Source organism: Symphodus melops (genome assembly GCF_947650265.1).
Source record: "Symphodus melops genome assembly, chromosome: 21".
NCBI classification, from domain to species: Eukaryota; Metazoa; Chordata; class Actinopteri; order Labriformes; family Labridae; genus Symphodus; species Symphodus melops.
Window position 1 is genome coordinate 9,651,525 of NC_136711.1, and position 18,859 is coordinate 9,670,383.

General features: G+C 37.9%; 1 protein-coding gene across 2 annotated transcripts; it reads right to left on the reverse strand.

Annotated features, from left to right (window-relative positions):
- Positions 1-1,630: 1,630 nt before the first annotated feature.
- LOC306842283 (actin-binding LIM protein 1-like) lies at positions 1,631-18,564 on the reverse strand. Of its 2 annotated transcripts, none has more exons than XM_079372442.1 (18): positions 18,215-18,564; positions 13,703-13,843; positions 11,741-11,924; positions 11,528-11,637; positions 10,668-10,794; positions 10,474-10,567; positions 9,930-10,017; positions 9,740-9,801; positions 9,556-9,612; positions 7,883-7,957; positions 6,919-7,089; positions 5,742-5,771; positions 5,469-5,595; positions 5,237-5,326; positions 3,932-3,979; positions 2,931-2,995; positions 2,640-2,685; positions 1,631-2,526 (listed from the first exon to the last, which is right to left on the reverse strand). In XM_079372442.1, exons 1-18 carry the CDS (start codon positions 18,525-18,527, stop codon positions 2,510-2,512), a joined length of 1,845 nt encoding a protein of 614 aa, XP_079228568.1. In that variant the 5' UTR covers positions 18,528-18,564; the 3' UTR covers positions 1,631-2,509. The 2 variants fall into 2 exon arrangements, with proteins under 2 accessions (XP_079228568.1, XP_079228569.1); XM_079372443.1 differs by lacking the exon at positions 18,215-18,564 and adding an exon at positions 17,101-17,201.
- Positions 18,565-18,859: the final 295 nt, after the last annotated feature.

Genomic DNA, 18,859 nt, shown 5'->3' on the forward strand with positions numbered 1-18,859 from the left:
CAGTTATATTGGCCAGACATGCTGCTGAACCATACAAAGACTCTGCTCTCTACATGTCAATATGAATTGCTGCTGGATGTTGTGGTGTCATGAAAATGTTGTCATGCATTGCAGCATACTGGTATGGCACATGTTGTCTATTAAAAAACATGTAGAAAATCCAATCACTGCATTCACTTCATAGCAAGAAATAAATGTCAAGGATATGTTTTTAAACTGCTTGGCTGATAATAATTGAAACACTGCAGTACTTTGGTTATAGCTTCATTTTCTCCGTAACGTTTATCTTCTACACTGCTTTTAGTCAATTGGTCTTAAATGAGAGAATGAAAAGTAACTCAAGGCTCAGCTAATAATACCTCAAAAGGAATTCTTTACTGTAGTTATTGTTGATTATGACGCTTTAAAAAATGTATGCTATATGGAGAGAGCAGTGTTCATAAATGTGACTATCAGGACATTCTCCAGGAACTGCTCCATACATACAAGAACACAAACTCTTTGAAGAAATACCTCTTTGCACAATCACAACATTATCATACAAAGGCATTCTGTACTCAAAGTGTGAGATTTTATTAAGGGCGCTTGAGTTGTTGTGATGGGAGAACGGCATCCACATAACATATACTGTGATGACAAATGAAGCAAAGTCAAAGCGATCTATAAAACAAAAACAGTGTATTTTTAAAAGTCCAAAAGAAAAGAACATTGCAGTGATCATTCAGTTTTTCTGTGTGGATGCTTCCCTATATTGTGTATAAAAGGTGTCACAAAAAAGGAATAGAATAACACAGTGTCATGACAAAAAGTAATATGCATCCAGTTCTTTGCACTAACATTGCACCATAAATATCAGGTATGGGTGGTATTTGTAAAAGGCTTTAAGTAGGACAAATTAACTATGCTTTCAGCAGGCTGTAAAAGTGCCATGCAGTCTGCTGCTTTTTTGGATTTAGAGACAGCAAGGTAAATGCAATATCTGGGGGATACTTATTACTGAAGTTACAAATATAGCTAGATTGAGTTCTCATGTTCATATCTGCCTTGAGGCATACAAATGATAACATTATTAATAAAGTATAGCCCACAAAAGTAGCCCCAGAACAGACTTGACTCAGTTCTTGGCATACATTTGTTTTTGTTTGTTGTGTTTCTTTTGACAAATGCAAAATGTCACATAAGCTGCATATTCACAAGTTCAAACTTTCTTTGAGGCAGCATTTAGAAGAGATTTGCAGTCTTCTTCATGTCATTACGTTTCCAAAGTGGAAGTTTGTCAAATTCTTGAATGTCCATGCCAAAGATCTCCAAGAAGGAATCCCGGGATAGGTGGCGCTGCAAATGAAAACAGAAAGGATCAATGAAGATTACTTGAAAGGTGCGTTTTTGATTAAGAGTTTGACCAAGACATCAGATGCTCTGATCTCATTTCTTAAGAAAGACATTAAGCAGCTACACATTTTTACATACTTTACTTTCTGCATTTAAGACACAGTCCAGCATTTATTTAAAAACAAAATAAAAAAACGTTTTTGGACTAGGATCACGTGGCAAGCTTCTTCGAGCGACGATTTGATTTTATTCCACACTTTATTTTTCTTTGCCTTCTTACATGTTACAGTACCTCGAGTCGTGTTCTGTCCACATCCCTGGGAAGCTTCACTCCTCTGCTTGCTATTTTGAGTATTTCATAGGGATAGACCTTGACATAACAAAGACAGTTCTCTATTAGTTCATTGGCAAACAACTGAACCTAATATATAAGAGCTCTGAGATAAAGAGAGAAGATGGAACATATTGCACTGTAGCATGCCTCTTGTGTAATCTTATCTCGGATGCTTATAATCTGTAGAATCAGCCGTAAGGGTCAAGAATTCAGCTAGGAGTATGTTCTTAGTAGAAATAGTCATGACTTTCATAATGCTTTCAAACATTGTGTGTGATAAAGAAGTGTCCTTGAAACTTCAGAATAAAGCACCATGGAACAAGAAGTTCTCTCCTTTACTGGATCATGCTAAAGCATAACTTCATCTGTGCTTCCATTGTATATCAAACAAATATTAGTAGTTTAGGTTTTGTTTTGAGCACACAAAAAAAACCTCTGAATTTATCAGTGGCAAAATCAACAACCATAAAAATAATAATAATACTTGCTTTTGGTTCCAACAAATTAGGCATAGACACCCCTCTGTCCATATACGTTAATGGATATGGACCGCCATGGGTGAGCTACAGTATGAAGCAAACACATGCACCGGGGAAAAATGTCATGACAGGATTAGTCACTGAGAGCTCCAAACTTACTGGTCGAATAATGAAAATGAAAGTCAAAGAGTCCCGTGCAAAGTGCAATAAAGGAGGTTTCACTAAAGAAACCTATTAGTGCACTTTGCACCGAAACTGAGTGGAATAAACACTTCATAAAAAACGTGCTCATGCAGACAGCGAAGAGGAAGCAGTAAACAGGAGAGGGACGGATGAAGATTGAGATCCCTCCACTCAGGTTCTTCTAACATACCTTAAAGTCTGAAGAGAAAGGAAAAGAAAAAAAAAGGATTAAAATCTAATTGATTCACCCGCTGATTGATAACAACATTGATGGACATGGTAACTACATACACAACGACCTTCACAACTACCTTTGAATCTGTCACTGTTGTAGTTGGAGAAATCAGCCGACCTTGGCTGCATGAAAAGAAAACACATTCAAACCTCTATTTTGTCCACAGTTTACAAGAATAAAGACTGACACAACAACTCAAATGTGTGTCTTAGTCGAGCAGAAAACATCAGTTCTGTGTACAACTACAGCTCATCTTTTTTGCAGTGTGTACAGATACGTCGAAGTATAAATCATGGAAGTTGCCTTGACTTCAAAAAAATTGCAGTTTCATCGTTTTAAAGTCAGGTATCAGCTGTGTTGTGCTTACCGGATTGAGACCGTTGCGACCGTATCCGGGCAGGGAGAATGTTTGGGATGTGGGGTAATTAGGCTCTACGTTAAAGTGAAACAGCAGACAGATTAGCACATGGAGTCAGACTCAGGTCTCTGCTTAAATTAGATCAGACTCACTGCGAAAAATAGACATCACAAAGTTCTTTAATTAGCTTTCCCTATTTCTTCTTTGAGAGGGGATTCTTAACACTTCTCCATCTTGAGGTTCTCCATAACCCTATTTGACTCTTTGAGATCAAACTTGTATACTTTAACGGGTTACCTGCAGCTTATAGTAAATAGCTTGTATCCCGGCTTATATTGTACTGTGACCTTACATCACCTAGTTTGAACTCTGGAGGGGTCAAACAGCCAATAGGTGCCCTGATGCACGGTCTAAAGCATCTCGCAAAACAAATACAAGGATGTAACATGTTGACCCGTCTAATGTGCAACTGCTAAAACTCAAGAAAGAAATTAATGTAAATTGTTGTCTATAGTTGTGACTTCAATTTAAACAGAATGCATTTTAAACCCTTAAACACCCTATAAGTAGTTTTAGCTCACTAACTTTTATTGAAAGTGTAATATAAGCCGATTCAAGTTTATTAGGTACTTAGCCATTTAAAAAAAAAAAAAAAATTGTGAACATTGCTTCATACATTAAATACAAAGCATATGCCATGCATAAAGATTTCTAGCCGTGGTTAGTTTTCACATCCTTTCTCTGGCTCAGCTTTTAGGATTAAAACAGAAGCATTCAACTTAAAGAAGTACAGAAATAGTGATGCTATAAAGATATAGACATTATGAAATCAATGTAAATTAGAGACTCATATGAGGACACATTAAGATATTTGGTTATGATATTTAGCAATAAAATTGTATAAGAGAGGATAGTTCAGACAATGATAGGCAGCTATCAGAACAGTGACACTGTTTTAAGCAGCTTATGTCTTTAAAGATGACTTGAAAGACGACAGACTCATATTTTACCTTTCTGTTTATAAATCGGAGGCCTCCTGTACATGTTGAAGCCTTCATCTGCCAATAGAGAGGAGTTGAGCATCAGCAGAATATGTAAATAATAATATTACTATTACGCAGTAGAACTTGTGCATTTAGTCAGGATTTATACTCTGGGGGTTCAAATGCATGGAGTTGTCCACTCAGCACTTTTCTTTCTTTCGATATTAGTTATTGTTATTGTCAAATAACATACAGAAACTGAGACAAAATACAACAAAAGTAGAATTTTGTTTTGATATAAAAAGAGAAATAATGGTACTGATTGGGACTGAAATGCTACAGTAGTATGACTAGTGTTTCAATATCAAATAACATATGCAGTAATATAAGAACCTGATTTTGCTCATCCTGTCAAATATTATTGGAAAAAAAAGGAATACATAATAGTTAGGGGGATATAAGGCACGAAATAATATAAAACAATTTTAGTCTAATTAAAAGAACAGAATTGTACCAGAATCAATTCGGAGTAGCATTTGAACATGTCATTTTCTGAAATGATTATCATCATGAAGAATCTAATGCTTCAAATCAGTTCAGGTGACTCTGGTTAAATGCAGTAACACACTGCTTGCCATTTTAAACAAAAATCAAGGCAGGCAGTCACACACTCAGACACACAAACACACACACAAACACACACACACACTCACACACACACACACACAGGCTTTAAAATATGCACAGCGCTGCTATAAATAGGAACAGCTGCAGTGGAATGTTGACTAAAGTAGGAAACACGAATTTCAAAAATATTCTATCAAACCAAACAGGCTATATATAGCCACGACTTTGATGTCAATTTCAACACGTTTATTTTTAGATGTACTCAAGGTGAATATGGGTCGAAAAATAAAGGAGAAAGTGAGAGTGAGGTAGCAGCTTGCTTGTGTGTGTGTGTGTGTGTGTGTGTGTGTGTGTGTGTTGAGCTGTCTCATACAATAAACTCTCATAAAGTGAACTCAGTTGTGTGGGCAGGTGATAGTTTCTTTGAACTTTGACCACTAGATGGCTCAGTGTTTCTAAAAACAAAGTTGTTCACAGACATGACTAGACTTCAAATCCCATCTTTAAATTTCTTTGTTTTTACTACTTAGTTAATTTTAACTTCTTAGAGTTAATTTTACCATCGCACTCACCATTTTCCCTTGCATTATAGGGCATAGATTGCGGATTTTCTCTCAAGTGTTTAATAGGAAAAGTAGAACAAAACACTTATCAAAGCAAGAGGAATTAGAAAAGAGGAATTGCAAAGCAGATGGGGGATCTTACCTTTGGAGTGAGGGAGTGTGGGGTGAAATAAAGGGGAGGTGGGGTTGCTGATTTTGTTGTCAGAGACTAAAGAGGGAGAGGGCTTCAACCCTGCTTGTTATACAGGGGGAAAAAAGTGGAAAGAAAGTGGAGGAGAGTTTGAGGTTGCTGAAGAAAAAGTGAGAAGAGAAGGATTTCGGAAATCTTTTTAAAGATGGTGAAGGAAATGAGACACTTGAATCTCATCTCTCACCTGGCCTGTGGAAGTGTTGTGGGGATCTGGACAGTGCTGGGGTGTAGCTGTGACGAGTGTGCACCCCACATCCAAAAGATCCGTGGCTTGCAGATTGTGGTATGTACTTCCTAATTTCTAAACTGTCCTTTAAATTATAAAGGAAAAACAGAGTTAAAATCACAAAAACCAAAGCTCTTCAAGTGATTTCATTTAATTTTACAGGGGCCAGGGTACATTCTCATATCTCTTAAATATGTTTATGCAAGGACTTAAATAAAACAGTTTCTTTACCTCAGTCGTTCCAGATACATTTCCTGGTGACTAAATACATTGAAAAAACATTAGAAAAGAAAACAAATGTTCAGTAGTTATCTTTAAAACAACCATTATGCAGAAACATGTGGTGAAAACACAGTAACTCCAAGTCTCATATCATGAAAACAACCTTGAGTTTCAGAATTTAAAATGTTTTCTTTGAGGGTATACTTTTATGTAATTTTAAATGAAATAGTTTAGCTACATGTGAAAATAAGTAACTAAATTTGGAGTTACGAGGTTTTCACATAAAGACATAAAAGGGGGAGGGGGTAGGGGTCAAAGGAGGCTAGTTTCAAGAAGCCATTAAATACTTAAGATTTTTGTTTATGAGTTGTCTCCACATTTAGCGAGCAAACATTCTCTGATAGTAAGGTTAGTAATGTAAATCAGTGTAATACAGCCCTAAATGTTGTGCTTGAGACATCTAATTCAGTGATAGATCATGAAGAAGCCCTGTTAATGGATTTTTTATTTAATTTGATTGGTCACTGAAAGTAAAAGTAGTTAGCTAATGTTAGCTAATATATGTTCACAAATGTATGCTAGCTAAGTGTGGCGAAAGCTTTAACTTTATTAATACAATGCTAACTCCCTCAAGTTGCCGAAAATAAAATCCCTATACACCCTTCAATGAAGTCCTGAAACCAAAAACTGACACTCAATCAACGTTCAAATGGTCAATAACCTTTAAAACTGTCAGGAATCACTGATTGGTGATGCTAGCATTTAAGAGTTTTTAGCTGCCCAAGAGACTATCATTGTTTGTTTTGTGGTGTCATTTCTATCATTAATAACCAAACTTTACTAATACCAGAGTAAGGAAAGAACCTTACAGACACGTCAAATTCAGATTCACTTCATACTAATACACTTCCGAAGAGGACTGTTACAGATCCTGCCTGCCTTATCTTGATAAAACATTCAGGTCTTTGTTGGTGCAGAAACACTCAGATGGAAAACATGCTGAGAAAAATGTACCTCATTTTAAATCTAAGTCCTTTGCATAATGGGCCAAACACAGTCACATATCAAAAGGACAAGACAAAACCTCACTTGGTTTGACTAGTGCATCAAACCAAGAAAAAAAGACACCAAACTATGACACGCAACTTGTCAGTGGATCAAAGTTTGGAGCATAAGATGGAGTTACCTCTGCAGGGCTCTGCCTGTCCTGTCTTTGGCTCTTGTTGTCCAAAGTAGAGGGGGTGTCGTTCACACTCTTATAAGATATCATATCAGGATGCTCTATATCATATATAGCCTTGACTCTGGGAATCGCCGCTAAGGCTCGGTAATCAATGATCTCATTATCTACTTTTGCCTGGGACCAGGAGAGGGGAGGAAAGGAGTGAGGAAAGGAGTAAGGAGAAGGACACAGAGAGGGAAGATAAAGGGAGCATACAGTAAAGGGTCAAGGTCACTCATTACATCACATCATGGAGGAATGAAACTTGAATCCAACAACACCATTTTTCATTTCTCATGTCTCACATTGGCACAAGATGTGAACAGATAAACATTATCTGTATCCTGTTTCTGTTTCAAAGTGTTTTTCACACTCTCAGTATTCAAAAAGTAATTATTTGTTGTCTCATATTTTACAGGTGTTTTAATGGATGTGAAGTTTATTCCACACAGTAAATCACCAGGGTTTGGATCATGACAAGCTAAGTGGAGGAATCAAAAGGACACTGAAAGCACTGGATTATTATTCTTATTTATTTTATTTTTTTAAATTAAATACAATCTGAATTGCCAGCAAATTCAAATTGATTGAGCAAATTTATCTAAACTCTCATTCAATATGTGGTTGATCTTTTGCTGTGATTTTATTATTACATTGAGGAATTATTTATGCATCATTCAACCACAATTGAAACCCCATTTTTGTCTCATGGGCAAGATGAAACTAGTTCCGACCAGTCAAGGTAAAGCTGAAAACCTTCGTTATAAAAAAACGTCTTTTAATTCTACATTTACTGTCAAAAAGCAACATCTTGCATGAGAGACCCTTTGTCCATGCGATTCCGCTGTTTGAATAAAGGATAAATTATAAATCAACCAGCGGTGGATTGTGCACCACAGAAGAAGCAAAATTGACATTGTTAACTTACGCAGATAGTTCGACCAGGACTCCCTGGGGTGCACGAGCCAGGTCTCGAAGACGAGCTTTCAGATGAGGATGTCGGCTGAAGAAAAATAAATAAATACAGAGGTCAGTTTTGACAACTCACAACTTGTGTCTTCTCATTTGTGTAAAAGCACCTTTTAGGATTTTTATGAAGCAGTGTACTGTCCTGTCCTGGTGTCATGAACAATCATGTGTAGAATAAAATGAAAGGAACAGTTTTCTATGTATTAATACTTGTAGAAATAAGTCTTAAAACAAAAAAAACCCTCAAATCATTAAAAAATGTTTTAGTCCCAAAAAGCCTTCACAAATATAAATTGAACTAAATATCCACAACTGTCAGAAACTCCTTTGCTGTTTAGACCATTCTTGGAGACTGTGTTGGTGTGAAGGCTCCTCTTTTGATTGACATCCCCCCCCCGGCTCGTGCACAACAAAAGTCAATGTGAGAATAAGCGTAAGGCAGACCGTAACAGTATGTATGAGCTGTTCAAGGTAGAATCTGAGGAGGAAGGAAGAACTCTGCAAACTGTAAGTTACAAAATGCTTTGCTATCCATAGCATACAGTAGATAGCAGCTGTGCAGTGTTAGCTGAGGTTAATTTATTTCCCAAAGTTCTAATGCAAAGCCAAATAACGGCCCAGTGTTACTAAGAGCGTCACTACTCAACTTTTAGTTCCTTTAAACTAGCCATGAGGCAGGTAATCTATTTATTACCTATTAAAGCAACCAGACTATCAACTAGAAAATTATTTGACTGAAATGTCAGTCAGTAGTAGATGTCAAATAAATTGATTGATAGCACTCTGCAGAAACAGCTTTTTTTGTTCATTTTTCAGTGCAAGATGCTCGATGAGCAACATGTTGTTTCTGTTAAAAGACAGCATCATGAAAAAAAAAAAAAGTTTTTAAAAAACCCCAGACTTTTACAAGAACAGGACAAAATCAGCAAAGAGATAAAAGAGTACCCCCACAGTACAAAGTGTATCATCAAGAGCCCACATTAAACACCCACAGCTAAAAATAAATAAATAACCTATTTTGGCCGACACTCATTATTTGCATCAATGAAAATGTGACTTTACCGAGTTGTATTATGATGAGCTAGCTGATGTTTATTTTGTGATTTTGTAATTATCTTAAAAACTTTAGCAAACCAAATTCAGACCCAATGTGCTTAACTCCCAAAAGTATAAAGTTACATTTGATTGGGGTTTCCATTGTCTTCAACACAAGGTGTATACTTCAGTGTGCAGTAGACGACAGTAAAGAACACAAACAAGAATGTAGCAACATTCATATTCCACACAGCCAGCTCCTAATGAAAGGTATGCATTCAAGTTGCACTATTTTTGCATAACCTTTACAAGCACTCTACATATTAAACCTCCACTTCACCATTTTTCAAAGGAAAAATGTAACTCATTTAAAGCAATCTTGTTCAAATTATTCAAAGGTGGTTGTTTTTTTTGTTTTTTTTAATAATCAAACAAGAGATCTAACTGGCTGGCCCAGTGAGCAACATGTTCACATCACATGTGAAACAAACAAGTGCTGTTAATCTCAAGAGGCAAGATTAAGCCCATGTAAGCCCACTCACTATAGGAAAACTACAATCAGTGCAAACGACTGACAGGCTCTTTCACAATATTAACCTTGAGTTCACGTGAGGGGTAATAGAAATCAAGACAAGGTGTTTTTTGTCTGCTGACCTGGGGAGGAAGAGAATGACAAATAAAAATGGCAGCGTTCATGTCATCATAAGAACTTACACTAATATCCCACTTACATGCTCTCTGCAGTAACACATGTAAAACATATGTTTCACTGAGATCTTACCCTGTAGTTATCCTCCGTTCTGCTGCTGATGTCTCTGCAATTAGGGTGCCAAATAGTTTTTCCTGTCAAGGCAGGGACAGTAATTTAGAGACAGCATCTGAGTAATAATTATAAAATAGATTACAGCGTGCCAAAGAAATGCCTGTGTGTGAATACATGTATATCTGCATGGATGCTTTCTCAAACTGACCTTGCAGAAACATTTCTTCCCCTTCTTTAAAGGTTTTGTCACAGCGGCTGCATCTGGCACAGCTGGGGTGATAATGTTTGTGCCCTGCCTGGACGATCGAGGTCAGAAGCAAAAGAATTAGAATTTATTGCCAAATGTGAACAAGTACATGTTACTCTCCTCACTGCAAAGAGTTTAAAGTCATTACAGGTGGTTTTTATGAAACACATTTCCACTTCAGCTGAAATTTGTCAAAATAAACTCTGAACATGCTTCACTCTGCATAATGCCACCTAAATGTCCAGGTACTTATTTTTTGTTTTCAGATCATTTGTAGAAATTGGGGAAAGAATATATAAAGAGCTTTACGATTAAGCATAGTTTTGTTAGTTACATTCTGCATCATAAGTGGTTCTTATAACCTAAATAAACAACCAGTAAATAAAGAATTAAATCATTTACATGTTGTTTTGGTCAAATCATGTCCATTACACTTTTGAGAAATCATCACAAGAGGCAATCACAGAGTAAATCAAGGCCTTCAATGACAGTTGATATTTCTCACCTCTAAGACTTTTCCAGTTATAAACTTCTGGCATTCATGACATTGTACCCCAAACTGATACTGGTAATCCCTCTCACAGTATGGAACACCATCTCTGAAAGACAAAACATATATGTGTTAAAGCGGCTAAAGAACACTTAAAGATAAAAGAGAGAAGGTAGATAGAAGAATTGTGAATGAGACAAGTCATTTACTTGCTGATGTATTCTCCACTCAGCACTTTGTTGCAGATTTTACACTTGAAGCAGCCGAGGTGCCAGTGACCAGCCATGGCTAACAGAGCCTGTCCGTTCTTTATGTCTCTGCCGCAGCCAGAGCAATCTGAAAACACACACATTTAAGGCAAGATTAAACACTGGACATACTTCCAGCTTCTATCTGGGAGCACCTGCCTGGTTTATTATTGAATTGTATAAACCAACCAATAAAAGTCCATTTGTCAATACAGAACTCAACTTTCTGTTAAGTCCCATAGGGGGATCCTGGTAATCCAAAGGCTCTGCGAGTCTGGATCCTCTAGTGATCCCTCTTCTATTTATAGTCTAAGTGGAGGGCAGCCTTCTATTCTTTCTCTTATTAGAACAGACTTGACCTGGACAGATCCAAGAGGTTGACTGATTTTTCTAAGGTAATGTAAACTCAGTGTTGTGAAAAAGATTTATTCAGTGCGCCAGGAGGGATTAAGACTAGACTTAGAGAAAGTGCTTCACCGCTATTCCTGGGACTGACCGAGGACAGAAAGGCCTTTCAAGAAATTACGAGTGATCTCCTGGATGGATGCTGACCATGTGTTAGCCTTAATCGAAATAGTACATCCAAACAATCACATGACAGGACTTACACACTTGTTTTCATCTCCACAGGCTCATGAATCACTTAGAAGAAAGTAAACAAAGATGCCAAACTGGACAACTGTCAATGATTGGTCTGCTTTTAAATGACATCTGCAGAGGATCAAGTCTTTGCATCTATTTGTAAAATGCATCAATCCATATTTTTAAACTGACTAAAATGTCCTTTGTTTGGAGCATTCATTCAATAAGAATGAACTTACTGCTGGGATAGCTGACTTTGTTGGGAGTGGGTGACACGGGTCGAATACATCGCTGACAGAGGCAGTCTTTTCCACTGAAGGTGACACAATCCCCCGCAGGAAAGCGCTGTCTGAAAAACAAATATAGGCACGAAGGTAGGACTCACAGTTGTTGTTTTTTGAAAAAGAAGTTGTTTCTCGAATTAGAATTTAATAACTGAAAGTGTGAATTACTTGCAAAGAGTGCACACAAAGCATGATGGGTGGTACGTCTTGCCCAGGACTGTGACCACCTCTCCCTCCACAAACTCCCCACAGCTGCTGCAGAGCGTGCCATGGAGCCTCTGGAAGTCCAGCGGGCAAAGGTAGTCACCATTCTTTGTGAAGAAACCACTCTGAGCCAGGTCACAGCCACATACTGCGCACACACACACACACACACACACACACACACACACACACACACACACACACACACACACACACACACACACACACACACACACACACACACACACACACACACACACACACACACACACACACACACACACACACAGAAGAATAGATGCATCAAGATTTGTTTTTGACAGAAATCACTGACAAAGAAATGTAATATTTCAAAAAAAAATCTTTAAACTATGTGTCACAGAGAGTGTTGCTGATTCTGTCCCCACAATAAATTAGCACCCAAATCAGCAAGACTAGGCTTTAAGTTTAATGGTGAGTAACCATTTACCAAAATAAAGTGTCACATTTTCTTTGTTCCTGTTCTCATAGGTAGACATCAACAAGTTATTTAAGGGGATGACATACATGTTATCCGAGCAGGGTCAATGTTTGTGTGTGATTGTGTGTTTGGTTCTGTGTGCCTGTGTTAGTGTGTGAGTATATTTAAAGATCAGCCCAGTGACAAGTTACTGACAGGTGGGCGAGGTTACGTCTCAGTTTGTTCTGAGTCATTTGATATCAGCCCACCCATTTCAGAACAACAAAGAGCACTGAGATGCCAAGGGCAGATTATTGTTGCTCCTTTTCTATCTGAATGTGGCTGTGCATGGATTTATTTATTTTTTTAAATCTGAATAAAAGACATGAATCTTCATTTTCATCATTTGTTATGAAGTAATGACAGACAAATGAATTCACTTACTGTTTGATGCATGGCTAAAGGTAATAGTGAAAATTACGTTTTGTTTCAAAATAAGGATACTGATAGACAAAATCAATAAGTTATTGTCACAACTCTTCTTTGAGCTCCACAAAGTTACATTTACCTCAATATAATGTGTGTGCATTAAAAAAAAAAAGGACAACATTTCTCTCGCTCTTCCCAAACAGCTGATTTAAATTTAAATTAATCCCATTCAAAGTGAAACACTTTTAAAGCAATGTCTGATTCAGTGACGGCCAAATACCCCTTCAGTTCCTATAGGTCTCCTCACTGTTAAAGTTCTGCAAAAGTACTGAGAGTCTCTTTGTTTCCTCTCCGCCGTAATCACCATCACAATGCAATGAAAGGGGGAACAACATGAGAAGCTTGTCTGATTCAATTAGTGCAGACAAAAGCATGCTGAGGAAATATGTTTGCTACGAAACAGAGTAATCCCTGAGAATGACTGTGTGACAACCCGGGAGGCTTTCAAAACAACCGCATAGAAATGTATTAATGTATGCGCGCTGACTAATGAATGAGAAGAACCCTCTGCTTAATAAAAAACACTTACTGCTACCCAAAATTTTAAATGTTACGAGACACCTATTTATGATCATCACATCATAAGGCCTCTAATGACTTTCATCCTACAGACCACCCTTGATAAAAAAAAAAAAAGAAAAGTTGGGGGTTGGATTTCTCAGCTGAAGAGAGACAGCAAATGTTTGGAGGAGAATCAATATTCAGCAAAGGGACCTATGGATACTGCTAAGAAGACTGTAGACTCTGTACACAGTATGTCAAGCCAATAAGCGACATAACCACAGGGATTATCCTGCACCTCTGTCCCCTGGAGTCTTCATTTCTGTAATAACATGTTAACAAGGCATGACACAAATTCATCTCCACTGCTCATTAGTATTTCTTTTAAATTACCGGTACTTGCTGTCAAGTTGGACCAAATAACCAATTTTGCTATACAACACCTTCAGAGAGCCCAGCACTGGTCTAAACACAGGCCAACTGAAGATGGTACTCACCCTTGCATGAGAAACACTTTATGTGGAAGTAGCTGTTCTGGACACGCAGTACCTCTCCCTTGCATGGATCCCCACATCTGAAGCACTGGATGCCACGTTTCCCATCCGGAGGACACGCATGGCTGTCGAGATTGTGAAGGACTAAGGGGAGAAAGAGCAAGCTAAATTTATTATCATTGTCTGCTAGCTATTGTGAAATGCCTGCAAAAGAGCAATTGGTTGAATTCTTCATGTATCTCCTGTAGGGAAGGCCCCCTTTTTTTTTTTAACTCTAATGTTTCATTCAGACATTGTGAAGCTACACAATAGCCATTAAACTTTGATAAAATAGCTATTAGCCTACTGCTTCTTAGAGGCGTATTTTTACATGCCATGGTTGGCTGTATTGTCCATCAGCATTTAATCAAAGGCCCTAAATAATGCCTTAAAAGTTGCCCCCACTGGCAAAATATCATAAAAAAAATACTGGCTGTCTGTATTGAAAGTTAATCTAGTACCAATGATATTGGGTTACATAACATTCTAACATGCTGGCACTAAAGGAAACCTAATGGAAATGCCAAATTCATCCCATTACCTGGAAAATACTGATGTTTTTACAACATGCTCGGCCAATCCTTGAAGTTGATGTTGAGACAAATATCAGATGTGTGTAAAACCACATTTTCAATGTTTTGGTGTGATTGGAAAAAGCAAATCAGAAGCATAATCCTGTCATTGTGTCATTCAGACAGCAGGTTTATCCTTTTCTATCTGGTCATTACAATACAACAGTCCCTTACAAAATGTCCTGTAAGTGATTATATAACTGAATGTGATGTACAAAATAACCTTGTTTTGGCACAGAAAAGCACGCTCATGAAACTCAGACATACACACAGTCATATTACTCTGAGGAGTACCAAAATAAAATAAGAGTTTCCAAAAAGTCAAAATGTGTCTGTCAAGATATATATAAAACAACTCTTCTGGTTATTCTACATTAGCGTTTACACTTGTCTGTCAAACCTTGATTTTGCTGTAGTTATTAAATTGTGACCTTCTTCCTTCTCTCTCTTTCATGTTTGTATGGCAGCAGCAGCGGTGGATGCCTGTACAATCTAATCACTGCCCACTTGAGAGGTCTTGAATGTGATTAGCAGAGGAGAGAGAGGAAAGAATGTGGCACGTCCAGAGCGCTCTGTCTCCCAGTGTTTCGACACACAGCTCAAAAAATAGATAACGAGACACATGAGGTAAGTCTTTCTTTTTTCTTTGAAACACGGTAGGTCCAAGACAAATTTCAACAAATCTAAAGAAAATAACATCGACACTGTAAATACACTTCAGTTAATCCCAGCGGCAATAGCATGGATGACTACATTTATTTGACTGAAACAGAAATATGTCCACACACCCAAAGCTGGAATTGAAAATGTTATTTGAACTATTTCTACTCCCTGCGAGTTCCTCAAAAATTGAGTCAGACACCGTCGGTATGCAGCCCCAAGTCAGACCCACCACAGGAGAGATTTGTTGCTATGGTTACAAGTATGCAGTAACAAACTGGATTAAGAGACCAAGCTTTCACAAAGGTCAACATGAAGTTCACCGTAACTGATTGTACAGATTCAGTGTGTACATTATGTGATGTGAAAATACTGACTACAGAACAGCTGCTCTAACTCAGTCTGCATTATTGAGTCTAGTTTGTGAAAAGACACTTAAAGTAATGAAGTGATAAAGACAGAGAAGTAAAAGGGCGAATAAAAGGATAAAAACTGAAAAACAGAACTACACTGTGGTAAAAAAAAAAAACAACTGATACACTCATATTGAAAAGGTAAATGATATTTCTGCCAACAGAAACACATAGTGATTCGAGTAAAACATTGATTCATGCCTTCAAATCTTATGAAAATTAACTGTTACTCCTGCCATACCTAACAAAGTCCTAATGTATTTTGGTAAACAATAATGAATAATGATTGAAACCCAGCAGTTTCACTGCCCTTTGTCCTCGAATACCTCAGATATTTATGTCTGACGTTAACGACAGCGCTGTGATCCCAACACGGATGAATTAATGACAAGACTTAGAGAAAACGACTGTAACAATTTAGCTTGTGTGTTTATATCAGATGAGATCTCGCTGATGGAGGAGGAGAGGAAATGAATCAATTATGTACAAATAAAAGAAGACAGTACAGGATGTGTGTGTCTGGACTCCTCTGGATATAAAACAGGATTCTAAAATGTCCTCCACTCTGTCTTGATCTCTCCCACAATGCGAAGCTGATCTGGTGTCAAGTCTTAGCAAACGGTGGATTTAGACGGACAGCAAATGGAGAGAAACTTGAGATCAACAGTTAATCACACTACCATCTCCAGCTATGAAAACCTGCATCGGTGTTTGTGAGTGTATTTGTGGAAGAAGCTCGGGTGAGTGGAGGGAATGAAAGGCTCTATTTTGAGTTTCCAGAAGTTTCAGTGTAAAAGTACAACTGAGTCTATTTATGTGTGAGCATAAAGACAGGAAATGTTAGGTATGCTCTAAATTTGACCACCCGGGGTTGAACAAAAAGGTCACATGATCATATGCTGGCGGCAGCCTGGATTCTCTTACACTGTTAATAATAACTATGTTATTATTATATAGACTACTGTATGTGGACAAAGCAATGATTTATACATGTTTTGATTCAGGATCACTATCACAAGTTACAGCAAAGGTTCTGAAATATTCAATGAAGTTTAAAGTTTTCCATTCAACTTCTTCTGTAAAGTAAATATGCAGCCATTTTAGTTAATAAGTTTTTCTTTTGGACAACATGACGTCACTTATTACTGCTGCACAAGTGACTGAATAACTTCAGTCTGACAAAGTGAACACAAACAGATGTGTGTCTTGTTATCCCTGTTGCTACCTCACAGTATAATCAAGGTAAAGCACTGTTGACTTTCTCGAGTATTGTTGAGATCACATGTCGTTCTTATCCAACCATGATGATGTACGATTAGCTGTGACAGCTGTGCTCACACTTTTACCCATTTGGCAGCCAAAGTTTTTAACTCTTTTTTCAGTGTCTAGTTTAAGAAACATTTCAAGTCTGAACAGTTTAAAAATAAGACATTAATAGAACTGAAGATGTAATAATCTCACCAGAGATATCAGACAGAGAAGTTTCAAGTCTTCCCCTTAAATGCTCATCTGTGTAGCTTCTTAGGTTAAAAAGTTAGAAGGTTAACATGTTTAAAAGGATGAAGTTGTTAACAAGTTTCGGATTAATCATAAATACAGTATGAAAGGACAAACAGAAAACAAACAGACACACTTTCTTTTTCAGCCTCAACAAAACAAACATACACACTCGTGTCGAACAGTCATTTAAAAAAAAAAAAAAAAAAAAAAAGTCTACCTTTCTCTTTCATGACAGCTGCTTTGTGCTCGTCTGTCGGCGCTCTCTGCAGCACGTCAGAGTGAGGAGAGCAACTAACTGGACTGCTGGTCCAAGAGAAAAGAGGGCTGGCCAAAACACAGCGAGAGGGCCAGAGCGTGTGTGTGTGTGTGTGTGTGTGTGTGTGCGTGCGTGTGTGTTCTCAAAGAGGACAGTGGGTGTGACATTGTGTTTCTGAACCATGCCCTCAATCATGCTGAACAAGAGAATATTTCAATTTGGCTGCAATCCCTTCACAAACTGCTGACGGTTATTGCTTCAAAACAAAAAATAAAAAATTTGAATTGGGGCCTGGGGATGGGGGGGGGTTAATGGTCACGTTTATCTTTAGATAACAACTTGAATTTCCCTCGGGATCAATAAAGTATCTATCTCTATTTATCTATCTATCAACCATATTGATAATGCATTTAATACTATCAGATACACATTCATTTTGTGCATCTATGGTTTCACTGCTGTTCAGCACACGTGACTCAGTACTTATATTAGCAGTTGATGATATTTCGTGTTAAAACATTCACTCTCTAGCATGAAATGACTCATCCATCTATATAGAAGTGACCTATTTTTTTGTGTGACTTATGTTGCTTAATCAGAAGGCTAAATAACATGCCTTGTTGCCCTTTGACCTTTGAATGCAGCACAATATTTACCAAAAAGTTGGACTTATTTCCTGCTAAATGTGAACTGAATTATGTTTTGGATGGCAGTTTAAATGCCTAAAGAGTAAAACATTTTTATAAAGGTAGCACAGCCAGATGAACTGATGCTCAAGGGCTCAGTCAAGTCTGGATGTGTAAGCTTTTTTTTTTACAAAGTTGTATTTCTTACATGATGTGTCACATGTCTTGTTTTATTGTCTGATGGACCAACAATCTTCAGTAATGACTAGAAATAATTGATGTGTTGATGAATTTGCAGAAAATGTTCAATCTCATCGCTATTCCACATTTACTCCATTAAAGATCCACTCTTTTACTTATGTCCACAATAGATGGAGCACTGTGAAAAGTTACTAACACTACAACCAATGATCCACGGAGGGATAAGGTAAGGGTCAGTAAATACTCACTGTCTAACATGTCTGAAGTGGAGGAAGCCAGCTTCTCACACACGATGTAGTCGTTGGGGTTGAGGAAAGGCAGCTGCTCCATCATGGACTGTTTGGGAATCAGATATAGGACCTCGGCTATTTCCCCATCTTCGATGATCGACATCCGCCTCACAGAGTTCTTCCTCTTGACTCGGTCCAGCACCACCATGTCGTTGCTGGAGCCGCAGATCCGGCCCAGGCCGCTGAGGTTGAGGAGGCCAGACATGCTCATGCTGTCCAGGCTGTCAGCCAAACAGTTGAGGCTGCAGATGGACTCCAAGTGAGAAACCATAAAGCAAATGTCAAGAAAACAAAAGCCGCTTGCTTAGTGTCAGGTATTAAGTTGTCCTCTAAGACTCTGAGACTGACTCAGCGTGGGTTTGTGTGTGCGTTTGTTTGCATGTGTGCGCGCGTGTGTGTCCATCGGGCAGTCAAAGACTAACTCCTACCACACACACCTTAAGAAGATTAAGAAAGGTATATTCTTAGGTTTTATCTGCATGGTAAACAGAGGATGAGAGACTCTTAATCAGGTGACTTTCTTCCCTTCATTCCTCTGACCTTGACCTTTGCACCGCAGAAGAAGAATACATCCTTCTAATCCAGATTATAAAGTGGAGCCGG

Excerpts from the sequence above, each read along its gene's own strand:
- LOC306842283 (XM_079372442.1), bottom strand. The coding sequence starts at position 18,527 with ATGGTTTCTCACTTGGAGTCCATCTGCAGCCTCAACTGTTTGGCTGAC. Across the intron at positions 11,925-13,702 it reads AAAGTGTTTCTCATGCAAGG|TATGTGGCTGTGACCTGGCT; the intron begins GTGAGTACCATC and ends GTGTGTGCGCAG. Across the intron at positions 7,958-9,555 it reads ACCCCTCACGTGAACTCAAG|CCGACATCCTCATCTGAAAG; the intron begins GTTAATATTGTG and ends ATTTTTCTTCAG.